Below are 23,016 nucleotides of genomic sequence, written 5' to 3'. Positions count from 1 at the left end.
TAATGCATGAAAAGTGCCCTTGGGACAGTGCCTGGCACGCAGGGGGAGTGCATTAAGGGCCCACTCTTCTTCCTTCTCTCCCTACAGTCACCACCTTGGCCTGACGTTATCACTCCCTTGCTCCTGGGAAGACCTGCCCAGGCCTCAGTGGGGGTGCAGGGCTTCTCCCCTGACTCTGGGCCCCAGTAGATGAAATGAGGATGCTGTGCCCTAGGATCCCTGGGAAGGTGGGGACCCTGGCAAAAGCCCCCTATCTTCACATCGTAAGGGCTCAAAAATAATACCAAATAGAAAAGAAAATGAAAAAGAGGACGTTGCCTTGTGGCTCAGCGGCTTAAGGATCCTGGCGTTGCGACAGCAGCAGTACAGTTCAGTCCCTGACCCAGAGAACGTCTACATGCTGCGGGCACAACTAAAAAAAAAATTTTTCTTTTTACTTTTTAGGACTGTACCTGCAGCATATGGAGGTTCCCAGGCTAGAGTCAAATTGCAGCTGCAGCTGCCAGCCTACACCATAGCCACAGCAAGGCCAGATCCCAGCCACATCTGTGACCTACACCAGTTTACAGCAATACAGGATCCTTAACTCACTGATCAAGGCCCCGCCTCCGATTCTTAACCCACTGACCCACAACAGAAACTCCCAAAATTTTGTTTTAAAGAATATGAAAAAAAATGTGTATTTATGTCTAACTGAATCACTTTGCCATACAGCTGAAATTAACACATGGTAAATCAACTATAACTCAATAAGATAAATTGTAAAAGAAATGTAATTCCAGTCGAGGTGTGCCCAGACAAGAACCCACTTCAGGGGCCTGGAAATCAGCTCTGAGCAGCACAGGTTTTTTGCTTCTTTGGCAGGTGGCCGCCCTGCATCCTGATTGGATGGTGCACTCAGCCGTCCAGGCGTCCATCAGACGTTACCAGCGTCTCCCTGGGTCTTCCCCTTTCCCCACCCACATTCATCTGGGTCCCAGCTCCCCGGGAGCAGCTGGGCTCTTGTCCGTCTCCTAATTTGGGCCGCCTCGAGGAGGCCACTGGGGTCAGAGCCTGGGTGCGCCTCAGCTCCAGGCACTTGTGAGACTCGACCCTCTTATTCAGATGCACCAGGGCGCCCATCCCCCCGCCCCAACACTCCGGCCTGCCACGCCCTTCTCCTAACCTCTGCCCTCTCATGCCTCTCTTGCCCCTTGTACCAAGGACCACTCCATCATATATGAATTATCTGAACAGGCCCCCGCTTGGCTTCAGAGCTGGAAGGGTCTGGGAGGGGGCGGGGGCGGCTTCAGGCCCCCATTGCATGTTCTTCCGCCCCCCCCCTCGGCCTCCACAGGACACAGGGTGACCTCTGCAGTGGCTCCCGCCTTTGCCCAGTGGCCCAGGCCAGAATGGTACCCCCTCACGGTCCTTCCACTGGAACATCAATATTTCAGTCCACGAACACAGGTAGATCAATTCCTTCTCTCCAGGGCTCTCCGCAGCCCCAGCAGGAGGCTTCACCCACCCTCCCCAGGGGCGCCTCCACCCAGGCAGCCAGAATGGCCTCCTTCACTTCCAGCCCTGACCACTCCTCGCTGAGGAAGCCGTGCCAAGGCTCCCATCGCCCACCTACCGAAGCCCTGGCTTGCATTCTGGCGCCGCAGGCTGCAGAGTTCCCCGCCCCCGCCCCCTCCCATTTTCCAATTCCGATCTGATTGTTGAGGAGTTGAGTGGGTGTCAGGCGGTATCTGGCTTCCTGGTTTGGTCAGCTTCCTCTCCTCCCTTCCACTTACTTTGCAAACGCCTTCTTTAAGAAGGCTCAGGTCCCTGAGCCTGGGCTGATTTAGGGCACCCTCTGGTCTGGGCTCCCTCCACCTCCTTCCTGTCCCCGCCCCGAAGCCAGCTCCACATTTGCATTACCTGCCCGGTAGGGCTGGGGTCGCCCGGAAGGGAGACTGGCCCTGCGTCCTGGCACCGGGCAGTTGGGGGCCCACGGAAAGTGTGTGGAATGAAAGAATGAGTAAATCAACCATGAAAAAGAGGGACCTGGCAACTGCTGACTTCACCCAGACCAACGAGGGAGCGGAAAGAGTTGGGGGCGTGGTCACGCTTGACGGACAGGCCCACGGCCCATTGCAAGGGAGGCCGACGGGCCGCCCCGCCCACCGGCGGCAGGATAAAGGCGGAGCCCGGCGCCGGGCGACTGCGGACAGCTGGTGAGGGTTCACCTGCCGCAGGTTCTCCGGTCGGACGGGGACGAACGAGGACCCACCCAGGGCTGTGCTCTGCAGGGAAGATGCTGCGCGAGCGGACCGTGCGGCTGCAGTACGGGAGCCGCGTCGAGGCGGTGTACGTGCTGGGCACGCACCTCTGGACCGATGTCTACAGGTGAGCTGGGCCACCGCGCTGGCCCGAGACCCCCTCCAACTCCGGGCTCGGCCCAAAATCTAAGCCCCAGAAATCCCGAGACCCTCCCCGGACTTGGAGACGCGGGCAGCCTTCCTCCAGCCCGAGTCATCCCTCGCCCCTGAGGCCCCCGCGCCCAGAAATCTTAAGAACCTCCCGCAGAAACCTGGGAGCCCCCAAACCTGTGTCAACCTCCGCGAGAAATCCAGAGACCTTCCCAGGTGCCCTGACACGGCCCCAACCCCCTTTGCTACTCCTTTCCCAGACCCCGCCCCTCACCTCGGGCTTTCCCCCCACCGGACCCTCCCCAGTCCCTCTCCCAGGACAACCTCAGCACCTTCCAACTTCCTAGTCATCCTCCCCTCTTTCCCTCCCCGCTCCCCCCACCCCACACCTCCCTTATGCCCCCTCCCTTCTCCTCAGACCCTCCTGACTCACCACCCACCTCAACTCAGCGCCTTGCCCCACTCCCAGATCAGCTGAGCCTCCTGCAGGATTTGCTGGAGGCTGAGACTGGGCCAGAGGGGAGCTGCCCAGGGGTGGAATCTGGCTCTAGGGGTTGCCTAAGCTCCAATTTCACCCTGTGGGGGCTGCTGGTGATTGCCTGTCCCCAGGCACTGGCCATAAGCTCCATGTCCCCAAATGCCTTCCCTTGACTTCACCCTGGGGTCAGGGAGGGACTTTGTTCCCGCAAACCAAACTGAGGTGGTGCAGTTGGGATCTTTGTCAGAGGAGAGCTCCTGATTCAGGACCCTGTTGCCACCGGCCCTTTGCTCCTGTCCATGAACTTTGGTGGGGTGCAGGATTTCTGAGACAGTAGAGCATGGGGTGAGGGGATTGAAGTCAGGGCCTACCTCCAGCCCCCAGCCCCGCCCCTGGGAAGCAGCCAAGTCCAAGGAGCCATCTCCCTGCGATGCTTGGGGCAGGCCTTGCAAAGTGCAGATGGTGTGAATGCAGGGCCGAGGGTCTTGGACGGTATCCTGCAGAACCTCCATTCCAAGCATTTGAAATGTTCCCCATTGCTAGGGTGGGAGGGGTCAGTGGTGAGAGGAGGGAGCATGCTGGGCTCAGGGCTGGGACCCCATGCTGATACCCTGGGGCAGGTCCCTTAGCCTCTCTGTGCCTTGGGCTAAGCTGGAGGTGCCGAAGTGGCCTATTGCTCCCACATCATTCTGTCATCCGGAGCACCCTGCCTCTCCCAGGCCCCCACCAAACCCCATCCCTGGGTCTTTCCACACACCCTCCCCAGCCCATGCTCTCTGTCACCTCCAGTGGCCCTGGCAGCTCTGTGGGGCCAGTCTTCTGCCACCTCCTCAGCAGGCGCTGTCCTTCCCCTAGGGCAAATGACCCCGTCACCCTGCAGACCAAGGTCTGTCTCCATTCCTCAGCCCCTGGCCTCAGTTGTCCACATGTAAACCTCAGGGGTGGTTTCTGGGCTCACAACACAGAAGTGGAGTGTGGTCCAGGCCTCAGTGGCCTGGGAGGGCTCCCTTCCCTTCCCCACCCCCAATCCTGAACTGGGCCCTACCAGGAAGTGGGCAAGGAGCCAGGATGCTCAGGTCGCTAAGCCTCAGCTGTCATTATACCCGCCTGTTTGTTCACTGGGGCACTTTTAGTGCAGCCTGAAAGGCTGGCGTGGTGCCTCCATTGAGGTGGGGTATAAAATGGGTTCAGGCTCAAGCCCCTTGCCCACTCTCTCCCTGGCAGAGTGGGGGCAGGGAGTGGGGGAGGTGTGGACTCATCCTCCCTCGGGCAGGGGCCAGAGCTGTGACGACCCCCCTTTGTCCTTTCTCAAGAACCCAGCCACAGCCCCAGCGACCCTCCTTCTCCCATCTGCACTTCCCTTAAGACTCTCCATCACCCCCAAGAGAAGCAGTGGAGTCTAGAGCAGCAGAAACAGAATGCAAGTCACAGAGCCACATGTGTGATTTTAATTTTATAGTAGCCACATTTTTAAGGTTAAAATAAGCAGGTAAAATTAATTGCAATAATACATATTTTATTTAACTTAATATATCCCAAATGTTAGCATCTCAATATGTAATCAATATAAAAATTACTGAGGCAGTTTACATCCTCTGCTTGAAATTCAGTGTGTATTTTGTGTTTATAGCACATCTCTCTCCAGACTAACCACGTTTCAGGTGCTCAATAGCCACAGGTGGTGGCCACTGTATGTACTGAATAGGGCTCCTCAGCCTCAGCACTACAGCATTTGGGGATAATTCTTTGACACCAGGGGCTGTACTGTTGCCAGTAGCAACCCCCTAATTGTGACAATCAGAAATGACTACAGGAGTTCCCTGGTGGCTCGATGGGTTAAGGACCTGGTGTTGTCACTGCTGTGGCTCTGGTTACTGCTGTGGCTCATGTTTAGTCCTTGGTCTGGGAACTTCCACATGCCCCAGGAGCCAAAAAGGAAGGATAGAAGAAAAGAAAGAGAGTGAAAGAAAGAGCAGGAGTGAGTTCCCGTTGTGGCCCAGCAGAAATGAACCTGACTAGTATCCATGAGGATACAGGTTTAATCCCAGGCCTTGCTCAGTGGGTTAAGGATCCAACATTGCCATGAGTTGTGGTGTAGGTCGCAGATGTGGCTTGGATCTGGTGTTGCTGTGGCTGTGGCATAGGCTGGCAGCTACACCTCTGATTTGACCCCTAGCCTGGGAACTTCCATATCCTATGGGTGTGGCCCTAAAAAAGCAGAAAAGAAAAGAAAGGAAGAGTGAAAGAAAGAGACAGAGGAAGGAAGAAAGAAGGAAAAAGAAATGATTTCAGACAAGGCCAGCAGTGCCTTATGGGCCACATCCCCTCCACTTGAGAGCCACTGAGCTGGGGGTTCTAGGAAGTCCCTTCTGAAACTAAGGAGACTGGCTTACTGCCACTGTTACTCCTGAAAGCTGTAGTGATAAAAGTGACTATCCGCATTCATAGCGAGAGATACTGGTGGGTACTTACAAACCAAATGCTTTATCTCCTCTCTGCCTCCCCGCAGACTTGGGAGGTCATGCTGGGATCATCCTGCAGATGAGGAAAATGAGGCTCAGAGAGGTGAAGCCATTCGCCTGATGTCACACAGGGCTCTAATTCTGCCTGACTCAGAACTTAGCCTCTTAATCTCCACTCTAGCTTGTACGACCCTAAAACTAGGAGGTAGCCCTGGATGACCCCCTCAGCCTGTGTCCCTTCTACCCTCCACCCGGCTCACAAGCCCACTGCCCCTGGAGACTTCACCCACCACCAGCCAACTCTCACTTCCCACTGAGCCCTTCCCCGCCCAGAGCCCAGACACGGGTTCCTGACTCAAGACCCTATATGATGCCCCAGGGCCTCCCATCTCCAAGGAGACACCAAAGGACAAGGCCTGGTGGACCCTGGGCCAGGGAGGGAATGGTGTCTTGACCCCTAGTAAGGGAGAGGTGTCTTGCCCCCTTCACTCCTGAATCGCAAAGGTGAGTGAGCAGACCTTAACATCCAACCCTTTGCCAAGGGCTCTGGGCGCCCTTTCCTGAGATGCACACACAACCCCTTCCCCTCCAGATACACAGCAGGGGCCTTGCCCGCCCTTTCCTCACCAGGCCCTCTGGGTCACCCACCCTCGCCCAGCATAACTGACCCTTGGAGAATGGATGCCTTGATGCAGCCACATTCTGAGTAATGGTCTCCAGCAAAATCTAAATAGATACCCAGAGAGAAGGAAGTAGGATTTTTTTTTCTAGAGATTTACTTTGCAGCCGCTGTTAAAGATACTCTCTTCTACTCAGAAGCGTGCCGAGACCAGCTCAGCAGGATGGGGCTGAAGAACGGGCGCTGTGAAACTTGAAGGAAAAAAGTTAACATAAAACAAGACGCAGAGACATTTATCTTAAGTAAAGGTGGGAACCGGAGGACTCAAGGTCTCAGGGACCTAGAGCCCCACCTCAAGAAACCACTCTGCTTTTATTGTGCTCCTTAGGATGAAGTCAAGTGAGGAGGGGCTATGGGTGGAGGATATAGGGTTTGTTTACTATTTTATAAGTTCTTTTATTGTTTTAAAAGCCACTTAGCTGGTAAAAGGTTAAGCTTCTACTCTGACCTTTAGGCACATAACAATCATTAGCATTTGAGTTAGCTGTGCTTTCCAGAGAATCCTGGCTGTGCTTCCACAACTGGCATGCCTATTTGCTGCAACCAGGCGTGCCTAGGTTTGCACCTTGGTTCTCTTTGCTAATGCATATCCCACTAACGACCACTCATAAACCACTTGGCCATGAGGTTCCTCTTTCTCTTATCCCTTAGAGGACATATCATGCTTGTGCAAACGGTGTGCCAATCTGCACAGATCCATATCTGGCGTGCCTAGACCAATGCATAATGTCCTCATTCAGCTGACCCTATGAAGAGCTTATGCCTTTAGGTCTTTGTTCTTAAGCTTAAGTCGCTTACCAGCACTGTGACTGTTTTTCAAGCAGGAAGATGGGGTAAAGTAAAGCAGGACAAGATGGAGTGTTCAGCAAAGAGGCTAAGAAAATATTGTAGAACCCTGTCTCGTGACAGAAGCATACTTTTGTCAGGTCTGGCACATCACGCCTTGTCCTCACAATCTCCCCCATGGTCCCTTTAGCTGGCAGCTGCTTCTATGCCAGGGCTGGCCTGGGTCCCCCCCGTCCAATTCTGGCTTGAAGTTGAAGAGGAGGCACTGAGCCCGTGGCATCCCCCTGTCAGTTTCACCCTCTTCCCCACTCACCTCCCCCAGACACCTCCAAAGCCTGGTGGGGCCCTGGAGAAAGAGCTGCCTTGGAGTCAATGAACAGGTGCTCACACTCTGCCCAGCTCCCCCACTGACCCCCAACCTCGGCTGTGTAGGCGGCTTCTCCTGTCCCTCCCTGGCTTTGTGCATCTTTCTAGAGGTGAGAGCTCTCGACTGGGCAGGTGTCCCTTTCTCTCTGGCAGAGAGAAGTCAGGACCCGTATACTGAGGTCTGCAGGAGCTTCAGGGCAGAGATGATGTTACCAACTATCTTTTGCCTGTTCAGGGCTGGTTACACGACCTCCTGATGAAGCTGTGAGGTGGGAAGTAGGGGTGATCCTGTGCCTCCTTCTGCAGGATACCCCAAGGAAGAGGCTAAGCAGCCATTTCTCCCGGCAGGGCCTTGCCCATTATTCTCTGGCACAAGATAGAAAAGAAGTTACCAGGGCAGGGTTCCTGGCCATCAGCTGTAAAATGCTGGGAAAATAGGGCACAGGGCAGTTATGCATCCTACCTTGGGGAAGAGCCTGTAGAATCTAATTCAACTCCATCTCACTCCCAGCCCTCCTATCCCTGTCTCTTGGTTGCTGTGAGTGTTTTAGAAAGTATCCTTAGGAGCTCCCGTCGTGGCTCAGCGGAAATGAATTGACTAGCCTCCATGAGGACACAGGTTTGATCCCTGGCCTCGCTCAGTGGGTTGAGGATCCTGTGTTGCTGTGAGCTGTGGTGTTGGTCGCAGATGTGGCTCGGATCCCATGTTGTTGTGGCTGTGGTGTAGGCCAGCAGCTACAGCTCTGATTCGACCCCTAGCCTGGGGACCTCCATATGCCATATGCTGCACGTGCAGCCCTAAAATGACCAAAAAAAAAAAAAAGGAAGGAAAGAAAGTATCCTTAGGGAGTTCCCTGGTGGCCTAGTAGTTAAAAATATAGCCTTGTCACTGCTGTGGCTTGGGTTCAATCCCTGACTTGGGAATTTCTGCATGCCCCTGGCACAGCCAAAAAGAAAAAAGAAAAAGATGGCACAGCTGGTAAATAGTGGTAATTGGGAGCCCCGGCCTTTGAAGCTCTGCCGGGCTGTCTTCTGGGACTCACGTTTTAGGCATGTCCTCTCCCTGCCCACCACCTTCCTTGCTCCCGTGAACCTCGTGCCCTCAAGTCACTGAGGGACTCTGCTGGGTGGATGGAGGGGTGTGGCCAGGGATGCATGAGAACTGGCCTATCCCTGGGCTCTCCATTCCCAGCCTCAAGGGATGGGTATTGATGGATGGGCCAGTGAAAGGTCAAGGGCATGTGGCCGAGTTTGGCCAGAGAAGCACCTGCTCCTGAGAGAATGACAGTAGGTGGATTCAGGCCAGGTCAGGTGGCCCATAAATTAGAACAACACTCCGGGCCCTCAACCCTCAAAAGGAGGCCCTGCCAGGAGCTGCTCTGGGGCTCAAGTGTCAGGCAAATTCCCAGGGAGTGGCAGGGTCCTAGAGAACTCCTGGCACCCTGTGGTTGGAGCCCACAGCCCCCTGCACAGCTGGGGTCCCCGAGAACCTTCCTTCCCTGTCCACAGGGCCCTGAGTCAGGTGGGAGCACTGTGATGGGGGCTCACTACAGTGCCCCACCACCACTGGACAGGCATACTTAATCAGTTGTGGGGGGACCAGCCTTCAGAGGCAGCTCAGTCCTGCCCAGCGTGTCCGACCCCATGCCTGGGGCATTGACCAGCCCCAGCCTGCTTATCTCAGTCACTCATCCAAGATCCCAGGGCAGGAAGCCCGCTTCTGGTGTCCCCTCTCTCTACCTCTGACCCCCACCTGCAAAATAAGTAGGGGACCTCTCATTTGATCCTCTCCTGAGCCAGGCCTGGCACTCCCTGTCCCCTGCCAGGTGTCCCTACCCCAAGGACCTTTAGGGAAAACTGTAACCTCTGGACCCTATCCCAGGAAGAGGACAGCCAGGCCCAGCACTCAGAGAGCTTGAGTTTACCCCACACCCTGCCTGTCTCAGTCTGTCCCTGAGACTCAGAGCAAGTGCTTGCCCTCTGCAGGCCTCAACATGCTCATCTGTAAAATGGGATGACATTAATACAGGCCTCGTGGGGTTATTGAAAGGATGGACTACAACACTGTAAGTCAACTGTACTCCAATAAAAGGTTTTTTTACAATTAATTTGAAGATAAAAAAAAAAAAGGAAGAGAGGATGGACTGAGATCATGTGAGCCAAAGGCTTGGCACATTGCCTGGCACACAATACTCAATAGTTATCATGAATTAGTGTTAGGTTTATTATACTGTTATTAAAACAAATAATAATGAGCTATGGCCTCAAAGAGTTCATAGCATTCCTGGGAGAGAAATGCCAAACAAGTGTTAAGTGTTGTCTGAGGCACCAGCAGAGGGAGAGAGAGATGAGTATTTGCTGATAGGATCAGGGAGGACTTCCTGGAGGAGGTGGCAACCTAACTGAAGGACGGTCAGGGGTTCACCATATGACCAGGACATACCATGCAGGAGCAAAGGTACCTGGCAAGAGAGTTGGGACACGTGGGGGCAGAAAGGGCATATCTTCCATAGCCTGGAGTATGAGACTAGACAGTGGATAAGTCTATGGAGTTCCCATTGTAGCACAGTAGAAACTAATCTGACTAGGAACCATGAGGTTGCGGGTTCAATCCGGGTCTTGCTCAGTGGGTTAAGGATCCGGCGTTGCTGTGAGCTGTGGTGTAGGTCGCAGACACAGCTCAGATCTGGTGTTGCTGTGGCTGTGGTGTAGGCCGGCAGCTGTAGCTCTGATTGGATCCCTAGCCTGGGAACCTCCATATGCTGCAGGTGCAGCCCTAAAAAGACAAAAAAAAAAAAAAAAGAGTGGCTAAGTCTAAACCAGGGCTTTGAATGCCAGGCTCAGGCATTAGAATTTGTTCTGCAGACAGTGGGGAGCCTCTAACGGTGTCTGGGGAGGGAGTGACCATAGATTAGATTGTTTCTACCCTAAGGAGCGGGCCCCTGGGCAGCTGGGGCACCAGTGCCTAGTGGGAGAGTCTGCTGAACCTACCAGTGCAGAAGGAGGCTAGCCCAAGACAAAAGTCATGGTTTGCCTCCACCGATCTCTGTCCAGGCCAGCTACCCACCTCAGGGCTCCCGCTGCCACCGCCATGCCAGGCAGCTCCTGGAAGGTGTGCGCCCCGGGGTTGCACGCCAGGTTGGCACCCACCAGCCCCCTCAGATTCCCGCAAAGACCTGAGGACAGGATGTCACACCCAGACTGCCAGGAGCTGGGTTCACTGTGAAGTCAGCCCTGCTGGTGTTAACGAGGCCCGGGGCAGGCAGACAAGCTGAGGCCAGATGCCAGTGAGCAGCAGGCACGTCCCGGCCTCAGGTCTGGGGCTGAGTGAACATTGCAGCCCTGCGAGGCCACGCTGCCAACCCTGCCCACGGACTGAACCAAGACCAGAGGCCACACAGCGGCTGAGCAGATGTTAGGTCATGTTGCCCAGAATTCCCCTGGGCTGGGCTCAGGGAGCACCCCACTTCTACAGCGGACGCTACTTTCCCATCTTGCTCAGCATTCCGTTGATGCCACCCAACCTGCCATCTCTCTCCATTTCCACAGCCACCACCCAGTCCCGTCCATGCACCACCATCACTCACTGGGACAGCTGCAGTCACCTTTCACTTGTTCTCACTGGTTTCCCCCACATCCCCTATTACTCCTGAATCAGTTCCCCACCCTGCACCCTGGGGGATCTGTGTGCTGTGCAGAAAGGGCCGTGTGTCCCCTGCTCAGAAGGTTCAGTGCCCTCGGGGCAAAGGCCAGCTCCTTGCCAAGACCTGGGTCCTCTCCCAGCACCCTCCCTCACCAACTCCAGCCTCAATTACCTCCTTCCCATTTCTCGAATGTGCTGAGCCAGCACTCAGGCTGTCCTTGCTGCTTGGACACCTCTGCTCCTCTTCCTCTCCTCTTTTTGTCCAATGCTCTGGTTCTCAAATCGGTCCCTGGACCAGCAACAGCAGCACTGGGAGCTTGTCAGCAATGCACTTGCCTCCCACTCTTTATGGGAGTCAAATCACGGTGTTATACACTTTAAATATATACAATTCTATTTCTCAGTTGCTCCTCAATAAAGTTGAGAGGAGGGAGTTCCCTGGTGGCCTTAGCAGTTAAGGACCTGGCATTGTCACTGCTGTGGCTTGGGTTCCATCCCTGGCCCAGGAACTTCTGCATGCTGCTGGCACAGCCAAAATTGTCAAAAAATAAAACATAAAGTGGGAGGGGGAAGAAATGCAGTTTCTCAGGCCCCACCCCAGACCTGCTGGCAATCTGTCTTTTAACCGGCCCTTCAGGTGATGCTGATGCAACTCAAATCTCAGAACCGTTGATCTAATTAATTATTGTCCATCACGCAGAGGGTAAAATTTAAACCTCGACTCAAATGCCGCCTCCTCCAGGAATCCTTTCTTGACCTCCAGGCCAGGACCTCCGGGAACCCCATATTCCTCCTTTACAGCAATTATCACAGCTATAATCACATAATTAATTGTGTAATCCCTCAAGTCTTCCTCTTCCACCAGAATATATGCTCCATGGGCCCCAAGCACATCTTTTTTGCTCGGCCTCCAACACCTGCCACGTAGTAAGTGCTCAATAAATACGTGTTGAGGGAACGCGTGCCCGGAGACGCAAGCCCTCTCTTCAGCCCTTCCTGGAACATTAACTTGATGTTTGCCTGTGCTAAGCCACTTACGGACCCAAGAAGAAAATACAGTCCCCACCTTCAAGGAGATAACTGCCCCGAGGGAAAATAAACATGGATGGAGACAGATTGATTGAGTCGCATCCTCAGGGAGGGGTAGGCAGCTGCCAGGCAAAGAAGACAGGGAAAAGCATTACAGGTGGAAGGAACAGCATCTACAAAGTGTATGCTAAGATGAAACTGCAGAGGGTTGAGAGGAGTTGCAGGAAGTGAGGCTAGGGAGTCGAGATGTGGCTAAATGCCACTGGGTGAACCCCAGGCTACAGAGGTTGGATTTCACTATAAGGTAGATGAGGAATTGCTACTGAACATTTTCAAGCAGGCAAGAAACCTGATTTCTTTTTTTAATTACTCTGGTAATACAGTTTGGGAAACCAAGAAGAGGGTCTGCTATTGGGCAGCAGGTTAAGAATCCGACTGCAGGGGCTCAGGTCACTGTGGAAATTCAGGTTCAATCCCCGGCCCTGTGCAGTGGGTTAAGGATCTGGCACTGCCACAGCTACAGCTCAGATTCAATCCCTGACCCAGAAATTTCTACATGCTGTGGGTGCGGCCATTAAAACACACACATGCACGCACGCACGCACAAAGGGAGGGTCCATTCATTCATTACCAAAATACATATTGAGCATGGCCATATCCTGGGCGCTGGGCCATGGTGATGGTGGGCAGACAGACGTGGCCCTAGCCTGTCCTTCCATCCGCATGTTTTAACCTCTCTCCCGAAAGCAGGAGATCATGGCCTCCACCATCCCTGTTCAGCTCCCTCTGCCACCCTTCCCTCTATACGTTCCTGACTCTCCCTGCAGCCTCCACGGACAATCAAGACACCCACAGCCCCTGGCTCTTGGGTTTCTGTGGGGAATTCTGAGAGATTCATCCTGGGGAGGGAGGCAGTCAGCAGGATCCACAGGGCACAATCCATGCCTTTGTTGCTTCTGCCAGAGCAGCTCCAAGAATAGCTGTTTGCTCAGCTCCATTCAGGGCGGGTGCTGGGGTGGGAGGGGGTGGGGCCCTGGAGCTCCAGTGTGGGTGGGGTATTAACCCCAGAGCCCCTGGGGCCTCCTCCAGTTTCTCACTGGCTCAGAGAGATGAAGGCGGCAAGAAGCATCACTTACAGCAGCTATTGTCAAGGTCGGGGGCCCTGAAAGATCTTCCCACCCTGTGGGTTTGTAAAGCCTTTTTTTCTAAATAGACTTGGAGGCAGAAACCCAGTATATAAAACAAGATAAAATAATAGTGGCTCTGGCTACAGGGGGATGGGGATCCCGCAGAGAGATCCCCAAGCTTCTCAGCGCCCCCTTCCCCCATCCCTTTGTCCAGGCCTCCCCCACTCCCACCCCTGCTCTCCCTGGACTCCAGCCACCTCTGACCTGGTCCCATCTTCTCATTTTTACACTTGATGAAACAGAGAGGACAAGCTCCTTGCCCAAGGCCGCCTAGCAGGTTGATGGTCAAAGGCAGGTCTTACACTAAAGGAATGTCTCCCAGACCTGAGTCCACAATGGCCCAGACTCCCATGGTCTTTATCAAAATTATATTCTACCTCTAGTACCATTAGCTTAAATATTTTTCTTTAAACCAACTCATATTTTTCTTATGTCTTTTTTAAGTGGAGATCTTATATTATTACTATAAATGCCAAGCCTTTATCAATTGCCATAAAAATACACTTAAATATGTAAGTCTGGGAAGGAGGAAGGAAGAGAGGAAGAAAGAAAAGGAGTTCCCTGGTGGCTCAGTGCATTGGGGGTCCAGTGTTATCACTGCTATGGCTTTGGTTACTGCCCATGGCACGGGAACTTCCACATGCCACTGGCATGACCAATAAAAATACATAAGTGTTCTTTTAAATTGTGCATCCAGGAGTTCTCCTGTGGCACAGAGGGTTAAGGATCCAGCGCTGTCACTGTAATGGCCCAGGTGGTTGCTGTGGTGCAGGTTCAGTCCCTGGCCCAGGAATCTCCACATGCCGCAGATGTGGGCAAAAAATAAATAAATAAAAAACAAAAAACATAAATGGAGCATCCATATGCCACCTAAAACGTTTACGCAGGTACCCACCCCTCCCTGTGGGATATGCTGCTTGGCTTTTTAAAAAGGTTCACCTCTTTGCTGGATATGATGTGTCCAGCCAGCCCTGTGCTCTGCTGTGGAGGAGACCAGACCTTGGCCTTGGGGGCTTACAGTCTAGAGGACAGACACCTGGTGGTAAAGTGCAGGTATATCCCCCACCCCCGAAGGCCTGTGGGATAGGAGGGATGGGTAGTCATCCTGCATCTTATGGGTCAGAAAATGGACACTCAGAAGACCCCCCTCAGCAAGTCAGTGGCAAAATTGGACTTGAACCCAGATCTTCTGCACATGTACCCCTAAACCAGGGTTTCCGCGGGGACAACATGCCTCTCCTAACGATGGTGTTGAAGAGAGGGAAGCAGCAAACAAGTGTCACAGCCTTAGATTAGCCAGTGTCCCCATGATGGGCTGGGGAGTTCAGAAGGCAACAGACAAGAGAGTTCCTGTTGTGGCTCAGTGAAAATGAACCCGGCTAGTATCCATGAGGATGCAGGTTCAATCCCTGGCCTCGGTCAGTAGGTTATGAATCTGGCATTGCTGCAAGCTGTGGCAGAGGTTGTGGGTGCAGTTTGCCTCTGGCGTTGCTGTGGCTGTGATGTAGGCTGGCAACTGCAGCTCTGATTTGACCCCTAGCCTGGAAACTTCCATATGCACAGGTGCGGCCATTAAAAGAAAAAAAAAGTGGGGTTGGGGGTGTAGACAAGAAACAGTGGTTCTGGGGAGTTCCCATCATAGCGCAGTGGTTAATGAATCCGACTAGGAACCATGAGGTTGAGGGTTTGATCTGTGGCCTTGCTCAGTGGGTTAAGGATCCGGAGCTGTGGTGTAGGTCTCAGATGCGGCTCAGATCTGGTGTTGCTGTGGTTGTGGTGTAGGCTGGCGGCTACAGCTCTGATTAGACCCCTAGCCTGGGAACCTCCGTATGCCAAGGGTGTGGCCCTAGAAAAGACAAAAAGACAGAAAAAAAGAAACAGTGGTTCTGGAGCTTTTTTTAAGAACTCCTTTCCCAGGGCTGGGCACGGGCTGCCAGACCCTTGCCTACTCTCGCCTGCCAATGCCTGAGACCAGTAGTTACTGTGCCAATATCCCCCACAGTCAATGGCCTGGATGGCAGGGACCCTGCCTGGTGGCCTCTACAGACTCACACACAGGCCCTTGGCCATCCCATCCCAGGGCTCTAAGCACCAGAGGGCATTGCTTCACGTCTCGACCAGTGGTTCTCAAAGTGTGGCCCCTGGACCAACAGCACCAACAGTTTCCAGAAACACAGTAGAAATGCAGATTCTCAAGCCCCACTCCAGACCCGCTGAATCCGAAACTCTGAGACGGGTTCTGGCAGTCCATGTTTTGATAAGCCCTCCAGATAATGCTGCTGCCACTGCTGCATCTGAACTTTGAGAACCACTGGTCTAAATCTTTCAGCCATGGCCACTGCTAACCCCAGCTGCCCCAGCCGCACCTCTGTCCTACCAACCAGACTCTGGGAATGGGATCCATAAAGCTGTAGCCTTCAAACCCAAACCAAAGCCTAAGCATTCTGATGGCCAATCCCAGCAGAGGACTCTTCTGGAGCCCAAGGGCACCAGGCCTTCAAAATTAGCAGATGTGACCCTGAGGCAGACACTTGTACCTATAGCTTGGTCCCAAATCTCATGAGAAGCCACCCCAATCCCTGTGACCCCTCTTCAGCCTTTAGGAACCTTCACACCGGGGGCTGGAGATTCAGCCAAATGGTCAGCCCTGGGCATCTTCCTTCTCTCTCTCCCTGTCTTTCCTGTTATCTCCCCTTAAGCCAGTGTCTTAATCTGAGCTGCTGAAATAAAATCCCACAGGCTCGGGGGCTTAAAAACAAAAATGTATTTCGCACCGTTCTGGAGGCTGCAAGTCTGAGGTCAGGGTGCCAGCATGGCTGGGTGCTGGTGAGGACACTTCCGGCTTGAAGCCAGCTGCCTTCTGGCTGTGGGCTCACGCGGCCCTTCCCTGGTGCATGTGGGGAGGGAGCTCTCTTTCTCTGACTCTTCCAACAAGGTGACCTGTCCTCTCAGATGAGAACCTTCCTCTCGTGACTTCATTTAACCTTAATTATCTTCCAAAGCCCAACCTTCAAAGACATTGGAGGTTGAGACTTCAACACTGAATTTGTTTATTTTTATTTTTTTAATTTTCTATTTCTTAGATTGACTATTAATTTTTTTTGTCAACCCAAAGTTAGAGACAGTTTTATTTTATTTTATTTTATTTTATTTTATTCTATTTTATTTTATTTACTTCAGGGCTGCAGGTGCAGCATATGGACGCTCCAGGCTAGGATCAAAGCAGAGCTGCAGCTACTGGCCTACGCCACAGCCACAGCCATGCCAGATCTGAGCCATGTCTGTGACCTGCACTCTAGCTCAATGCAATGCCGGATCCTTAACCCACTGAGCAGGGCCTGGATATTAGTTGTTTGTTTCCACTGAGCCACGACAGGAACTCCCTCAACACTGAATTTAGAGGGACACAAACATTCGGTCTCTGGCAGCGAGGTCAAACCCGTTTGTTTCCTGCCATGAAATTTCAAGGCTTTTCAAGAATTCCAAAATTATTTTCCAACAAACCCCCCACCCCTTAAGGAATAACTGACTCTAAGGAATTCCAAGCTACAGAAGCTGTGGCAGGAAGATGGGGTCTTTGTGAGGGAGGCAGACCAGCCTCGCTCCTTCAAGGCTGGAGTTCCAGGCTCCATCTCTGTGCAAACCCAGGGCCTTGACTCCTGCCTCCTTGCTATCTGCTGAGTTCTCCTAGCCTTCAGCTCAGACACTGGACAGGGCTTGGGAGACAAGGTTCTAGGCTATCTTTAGAGCAAGTTCATTCCTCTGTCTGGGCCTCAGACCTCCACCGTTACAGGACCAAGTGGCTCCAAAGCTGGTTGCCCATCAGAAACACCAGGAAGCTGGTAAGCATTCAGGGCCCCAGGCCCCAGCCCGTGAAACATGATGACTCAGAGGGTACAAGACTGGCCCAAGGAATCTGTATTTTTACTAAGTGCCCTCGTCACCACCAGGCGATTATAGCTGGGTCCTTTGGGGTTCACCCCACCCAGACCAGGCAGCCTGGGAGAGTCCTTGCAGCCTCGTGGCTCCAGGAATCTCCTCCTGAAGCCCTTGGCCCCACCTGGCCAGGGGTCCTCCTGACCGGCTCTCCTCTCCCTCTACAGCGCGGCCCCAGCGGGGGCCCAAACCTTCAGCCTGAAGCACTCAGAGCACGTGCGAGTGGAGGTGGTGCGCGACGGGCAGGCGGAGGAGGTGGCCACCAACGGCAAACAGCGCTGGCCTCTCTCTCCCAGCACCACGCTGCGGCTCACCATGAACCAGGCGAGCAGCGAGGCCAGCAGCGACAAGGTACCGGGGCCGTGGGAACCCGGGGCCACGCAGGCATCGAGCCAGGCTGGACCAGAACAGGCTGGTCGATGGAAGCAGAACACAGGCCACATATGTCATTTTCAGTTTTCAAACCACCACCTTAAAAGAGCAAAAAGAAACAGGTGGCCTTCAATATTATCATTTCAACATGCTAGCAACATAAAAAATAGTGATGAGAGCGCTTACTTTCTTTTTTTACACCAAGTTTAAATCTGGTGCGCGTGTCACACCTGTATCATATCTCAGTTCGGACTTGCCACGTTTCAGATGCTCAATAAACACCTACCGTTATTAGCCTGGTGTTAGACCACAGGATGATTAAATCACAAGCTGCTGAATGATGAACTGAGAACCACTGGACGTGACAACCGCAAACATCCTTGGTCTCATCATGTCTCAAATGGGTGCTGAGCGGCCCATGAAGCAAAGTGATTTGCCCAAGTGGGAGAGCCAAGACCAGACTCTCTCTCCTCTGCGTTCTCTACTTAGGAACTTCACCGTGTGCCCCATGGCAGTGATGGCGCTAGGCATCATCCAGTGGGAACAACCTAAGCCCCCCAGTTGCTTAGCAGGAGCTAGACATGCACCATGGCAGATGTGGGGGCTCCACAGACAGCAGGGTGCACCAGGGGGCATGTAGGCAGACGGCACCCTGGATACACCCTGAGAGAGGGGCGTCCCCTAACTAGTTGCATAATCTGTGAGAAACAGCCCATCAATCCAGGAGGGCTTCCTGGAGGAGAGGGGGTCCAGTGTTTAGAGAGGTTTGATAGGCTGTGCGGTGTGAGGAAGGAAGATGCTCATTGCAGGTCTTCCTGCCTGTAATCTGTGATCTCTGCTCTTCTCCCCCTCCCCATGTGCTCCTTCCCCTTCAAGGTCACCGTCAACTACTATGAGGAAGAAGGAATCACCCCCATCGACCAGGCCGGGCTCTTCCTCACGGCTATTGGTGAGTTGGCATGCCTACGGCCTGGGTGCCTTGGTTCCAGGGGCTGGCATTGCTGCCCTTCTCAGCAGCACCTGGCCTGTTTTCAGAGCTACAGATCTGGCAGTCAGAGCTTCCTCCGAATAATGCGGGCCGGAGGAGTGACACCACACATGCCCAGGCCCTTCTGTCCTGGAGTGGGAGATGCTGCTGGAGGCCACCTCTCCCCTGCAGCCTGGAGAAGAGCTTGCCTCTCGTAGTGAGAAATGACATGTCTACAAAGCCTGCACTGTCCTGGGCAATGCTAGCTCTGTCCTTGCCTTCCCCAGACGCAGCCCCGGGGGCACAAAGATGCAACCTAGGTCCTTAACTCACCTAGTCCAAGCCCTTCATTTGATTCGTAAGGACACTGGGGACCAGAGAGATTAGGAACTCATTCAAAGTCACACAGCAACTCAATGGCAGGTTGGGTTCAGAACTCAGGATTGTTCCCCTCCTCGGTTCTTTCCATTTGCACCACACTCCCCTACCCTGGGTGGCAGGGCACCTGAGATGTGGTCTGCTGAAGCTTCACTCACTCGACTCTTCTGCAGTGAAGGTATTACTTTTTTTCTTTAAATGTTAAATCATAGAGGAGTTCCCTGGTGGCCCAGCAGGTGAAGGCTCTGACATTGTCACTGGCTCGGCTCACTGCTGTGGTGCAGGTTTGATCCCTGGCATCTTCCACATGCCACAGGCTCGGCCTAAACAACTACATAAATAAATTTTGAATCATATAATGTTTAATCCAGGGAGACATTTCAGTGGGTCATTTTGTCCATCCAGCCTTAGTTTATCGTTGACAGAGTGGCCACATGGCAGGCGGGGAGAACTACCAATTACGGAGAGTCAACTATGCGCTGAGGGCTTTCAAGATAACATGATATTGTCTGTTTACTGAACACCTGCACTGTGTCCAGGACTTTGGTGAGGAAGTGGCATTTATTGAGCACCTACAGTGTGTCAGGTACATTTTACTGTCAGGATCTCAATCTCTTCTTACCTCTATTCCAGGAATACACACTGTTATTGTCCCCATTTTACAGATGAGAAAACCAAGGCTCCTAAAAAGTAAAACAAATAAGTAAAAACTTGCCTGAGGCCAGAGCATCTGAAAGCAGTTTGTGGGATGCCCAGCCCTTTCAGTATCTCACATCCTCCAGGGCTCTCAGAACTACCCCCACAAAACAACCAGTCCCCACCCCTGCCCCTCCTTCTCCAACCCTGTACTTTCAGCCACCGAAACAGGCTCAACAGCCATGCTCGCCCACGTCTGAGTTTATTCCCAGGTGGGCTCAATTGCTGGTCACCGGCCCTTCTTGGGGCACCGAGGGAGCGAGTGCCCAGCCTTGGGCAGGTGGGGGGGTCCTCGGGACAACCTGGGGAGCCTGGGGAGGTAAAACCGAAGCCTCCTGCCTCGCAGCCGAGGACTGGCACGTGGATTAAGCTCACAGGCACCCAGAGCCCCCAGCTTGTCTCAGATGACCGTCCGGGAGGAAACTTAATCCCACAGAGACAGGGACACCTGAGGACATGAACGGGAAGGGCAGTGACCGGAGGCCTGGCAGAGGAGGGAGGCCCCAGGGGACTGACTCCACCGCTAAGGAGAGTCCACTGAAGCCGACTTAGGATGGACGGCAAAATCAGGGAGAAGGAGGCAGGACTGGGCTAGAAAAATGTGCAGCTTGTGCTCAGGGGAACCCTCTGGGGATGCAGCAGAACTGAAGCTCCAGACATTACCAGATCCGCCCATGACGAATGGCCAGGCTCATCCTTCTAAGGTTCCGAGGCTCGGCTCTCATTGAACAATTATTTCTTTCACTGCCACGAGTTTCCGATACTTAAGCTCCGAGGACCAGTAAAATGTCCCCCTTTCTCCACCCACCCAAAAAGAGAATAATCCTGACAATTTTGATGCTTGGCCAAAAAGAAAATAATAAAAACAATTTGCAGGAGCTCCTTCATGGCTCAGCGGTAACAAACCCAACTAGAATCGATGAGGATTCAGGTTTGATCCCTGGCATTGCCGTGAGCTGTGGTGTAGGTTACAGATTCAGCTTGGATCCCACATTGCTGTGGCTGTGGTGTAGGCCACCAGCTGTAGCTCTGATTCAACCCCTAGCTCCATATGCAGAAGGTGCAGCCCTAAAAAGAAAAAAAAAAAAATTGCTGTCAGTTATCACCATCCTTTTGACACCTCAAAAATAGGGCATAATCTCAGAACAAAAGGACAGTTATTTCCACTGCAGAAAGAAAGCTTTTTTTTTTTTCTTTTTAGGGCCACACCTGCAGCATGTGGAAGTTCCTAGGCTAGGAGTCGAATCAGCTGCAGCTGTCAGCCACAGCCACAGCAAAATCAGATCTAAGCCACATCTGTGACCTACACCACAGCCTGTGCCAACACTGATCCTTAACCCACGGAACAAGGCCAGGGATTGAACCCTCATCTTCATGGATACTTGTTGGGTTCTTAACCCGCTGAGCCACAACAGGAACTCTAGAAATAAAGCTTTGTGAAAAACTCACTCAGAGCTCCCTGGTGGCTCAGCGAGTTAAAGATATGACATTGTCACTGCTGTGGTGTGGGTTTGATCCCTGGCCTGGGAGCTTGCACATGCCGTGGGCACAGCTGAAGGAAAGAGAGAGAGAGAAAGGAAGAAAGAAAGAAAGAAAGACCTATCAAACTTATGTTTCCTGTACCACCAGGGGCCCTGCTAAAAACTGGGACTCCCGTGGGACCCACGGGTCTATCTGAGCTCTCCAGGTCCCTCTTCCCTCAGCATCTATCCCAGGAGCCCTTGAGCCCCACGCCCTGAGTGATCATTCCAGGACAGCGCCTCAGAGGCAGGGACACCCTGAATGTCCCAGAATGGTGGGCCTGGCCCCCAAAGATGTATCTGAATCCGTCTTACCCTAGTCCTGTCCTGAGACCACACGGAGCAGAAAAATCCCTGGCTCCAGAGTGGACAGGAATGAGTCTTAAGCTCTGGCTCTGCCCCTCCAGCAGCGTTGTGACCACCACCTGCCGAGCCTCAGTTTCCTCGTCTGAGAGATGAGGTTCACGGTGCAGCCATGCACAGTGCTTATACGGGCTCCCAGGATGGAGCATCCTGAGGGTCTGGCATGGCCGAGGGGCTCAGTGGATGCTCCTTGCTGTTCTCCCTCCCTCTGGGCGTCGCCCATTTTTCTCTCTGCTCAGGTAAAGCTGGGAAAATCTTACTGTGCTTCAGTCTTCCTCCCGAGATTTGAGGGTGAAACCTTGATGCCCTTGGCCAGATCAGGCTGGGGGGCTTGGCCTGGTCCTGCCAAAAACTTGCGATCTGCCCAGTCCCTCTAAACCTCACTTTTTCCCAACTATAAAATGCCAGTTTTGAGTTTATTGATGCCTGAGGGCCTCCAAGCCCCCAGTTTGGGCTGATTTTTCTTTTTCTTTTTATGGCCACACTTGTAGCATATGGACGTTCTCAGGCTAGGGGTCGAATCAGAGCTGCATCTGAAGCCTAGGTCACAGCCACAGCAACTCCAAATCCCCAAGCCGCATCTGTGACCTATGCTGCAGCTTTTGGCAACACCGGATCCTTAAACCACTGAGCAAGGCCAGGGATTGAACCGGCATCTATCACAGATACTATGTAGCGTTCTTAACCCACTGAGCCACAGCGGGAACTCCCAGTTTGGGCTGATTTGCAGAGCCCTCCCTGTTAAAGGAGAACGTGGGAGGGGAGGGTCCATGGAGGGAGGCAGAGTCTCACCCTCTTTGCTGTGGTCCTGGCAACAGGAGCAGCGGGCAGACACGAGCCTTAAAAATTTTTGTCATCGGGAGTTCCTGTCACGGCTCAGCAGTAATGAACCCGACCAGTATCCATAAGGACACAAGTTCAGCCCCTGGCCTCGCTCAGTGGGTTAAGGATCTGGCGTTGCCATCAGCTGCAGTGTAGGTCAGAGACGCATCTCAGATATGGCGTTGCTGTGGCTGTGGGGTAGGCCTGGGAACCTCCATATGCCTAGGTGTGGCCCTAAAAAGACAAAAGAAAAAGAATTTTCAGCATCAACCCAAAGATTTCATTCCTCATGCCCACCCCCCAGAGCCCGGGGTAGCTGCCCTAGCTGGCTGTTGGGGAAGAGTCCTTCTGCCCAGTCAGGCAAGACCAGGCACCCTGCCACCGTCCCTGGGGACCGGCGGCCCGCCGAAATGCTTGTGCCTCTGTCTCAAGGCCTCTGTGTCTTCGTTCTCAGGGCAGACTGCCTTGAATCCAATCCCAATGACATTTCCAGTTAATCTGCCCCGCACCCCAAGTACCACCTGACACTTGGGGCTATTCTGGGGAGCTGAGGTAGGATTCAGAGCCTCTGGGAAATGTCTAGAGCCCAGAGGCCCTGAAACAGATGTCTGATCCCTTCTTCCCCAGGGAAGACAGAGCCGTCCCAGGAGCCCAGAGCCTGGGGCAGCCCACCCCAGACCTGTTGGTCCCCACGAGGATGACCCCAGCAGAATCTAGTTAAATTGGACCTTGGAGGAAGGTTCAAAGGGGAAAAGCCTTCCAGGGGGGTTCCAAAGGAAGGTGGAGGGTGGATGGTCAAGGGTCATAAGAAAGAAACTGAAGCACCACAGAAGGTCCGGAAGTGGATGATAAGGGAGCCCAGTTATGTGATGGCCAAATTTCAAAATGGGAACCCAGTGAAACTTGTCTGAATTTAACAAACCAAGAAAGAGCAATAAT

At 53.2% G+C, this 23,016-nt stretch overlaps 1 protein-coding gene across 2 annotated transcripts in view; it reads left to right on the top strand.

The window, feature by feature from the left end:
• The first annotated feature begins 2,177 nt into the window (after positions 1–2,177).
• Positions 2,178–23,016, top strand: part of PADI2 (peptidyl arginine deiminase 2) — a 59,771-nt gene continuing 38,932 nt past the window's right edge. For both annotated transcript variants that reach the window (XM_047792087.1, XM_047792089.1), the window contains exons 1-3: positions 2,178–2,370; positions 17,127–17,310; positions 18,208–18,280. In XM_047792087.1, the coding sequence (XP_047648043.1) occupies positions 2,279–2,370; positions 17,127–17,310; positions 18,208–18,280 (349 nt within the window). In that variant the 5' untranslated portion in view covers positions 2,178–2,278. The remainder of the gene's footprint in view (positions 2,371–17,126; positions 17,311–18,207; positions 18,281–23,016) is intronic.

The sequence above is a fragment of the Phacochoerus africanus genome, chromosome 8 (assembly GCF_016906955.1).
Source record: "Phacochoerus africanus isolate WHEZ1 chromosome 8, ROS_Pafr_v1, whole genome shotgun sequence".
NCBI classification, from domain to species: Eukaryota; Metazoa; Chordata; class Mammalia; order Artiodactyla; family Suidae; genus Phacochoerus; species Phacochoerus africanus.
The sequence above is the reverse complement of the archived record's forward strand: the minus strand, read 5'-3'. Positions and strand labels throughout refer to the sequence as shown.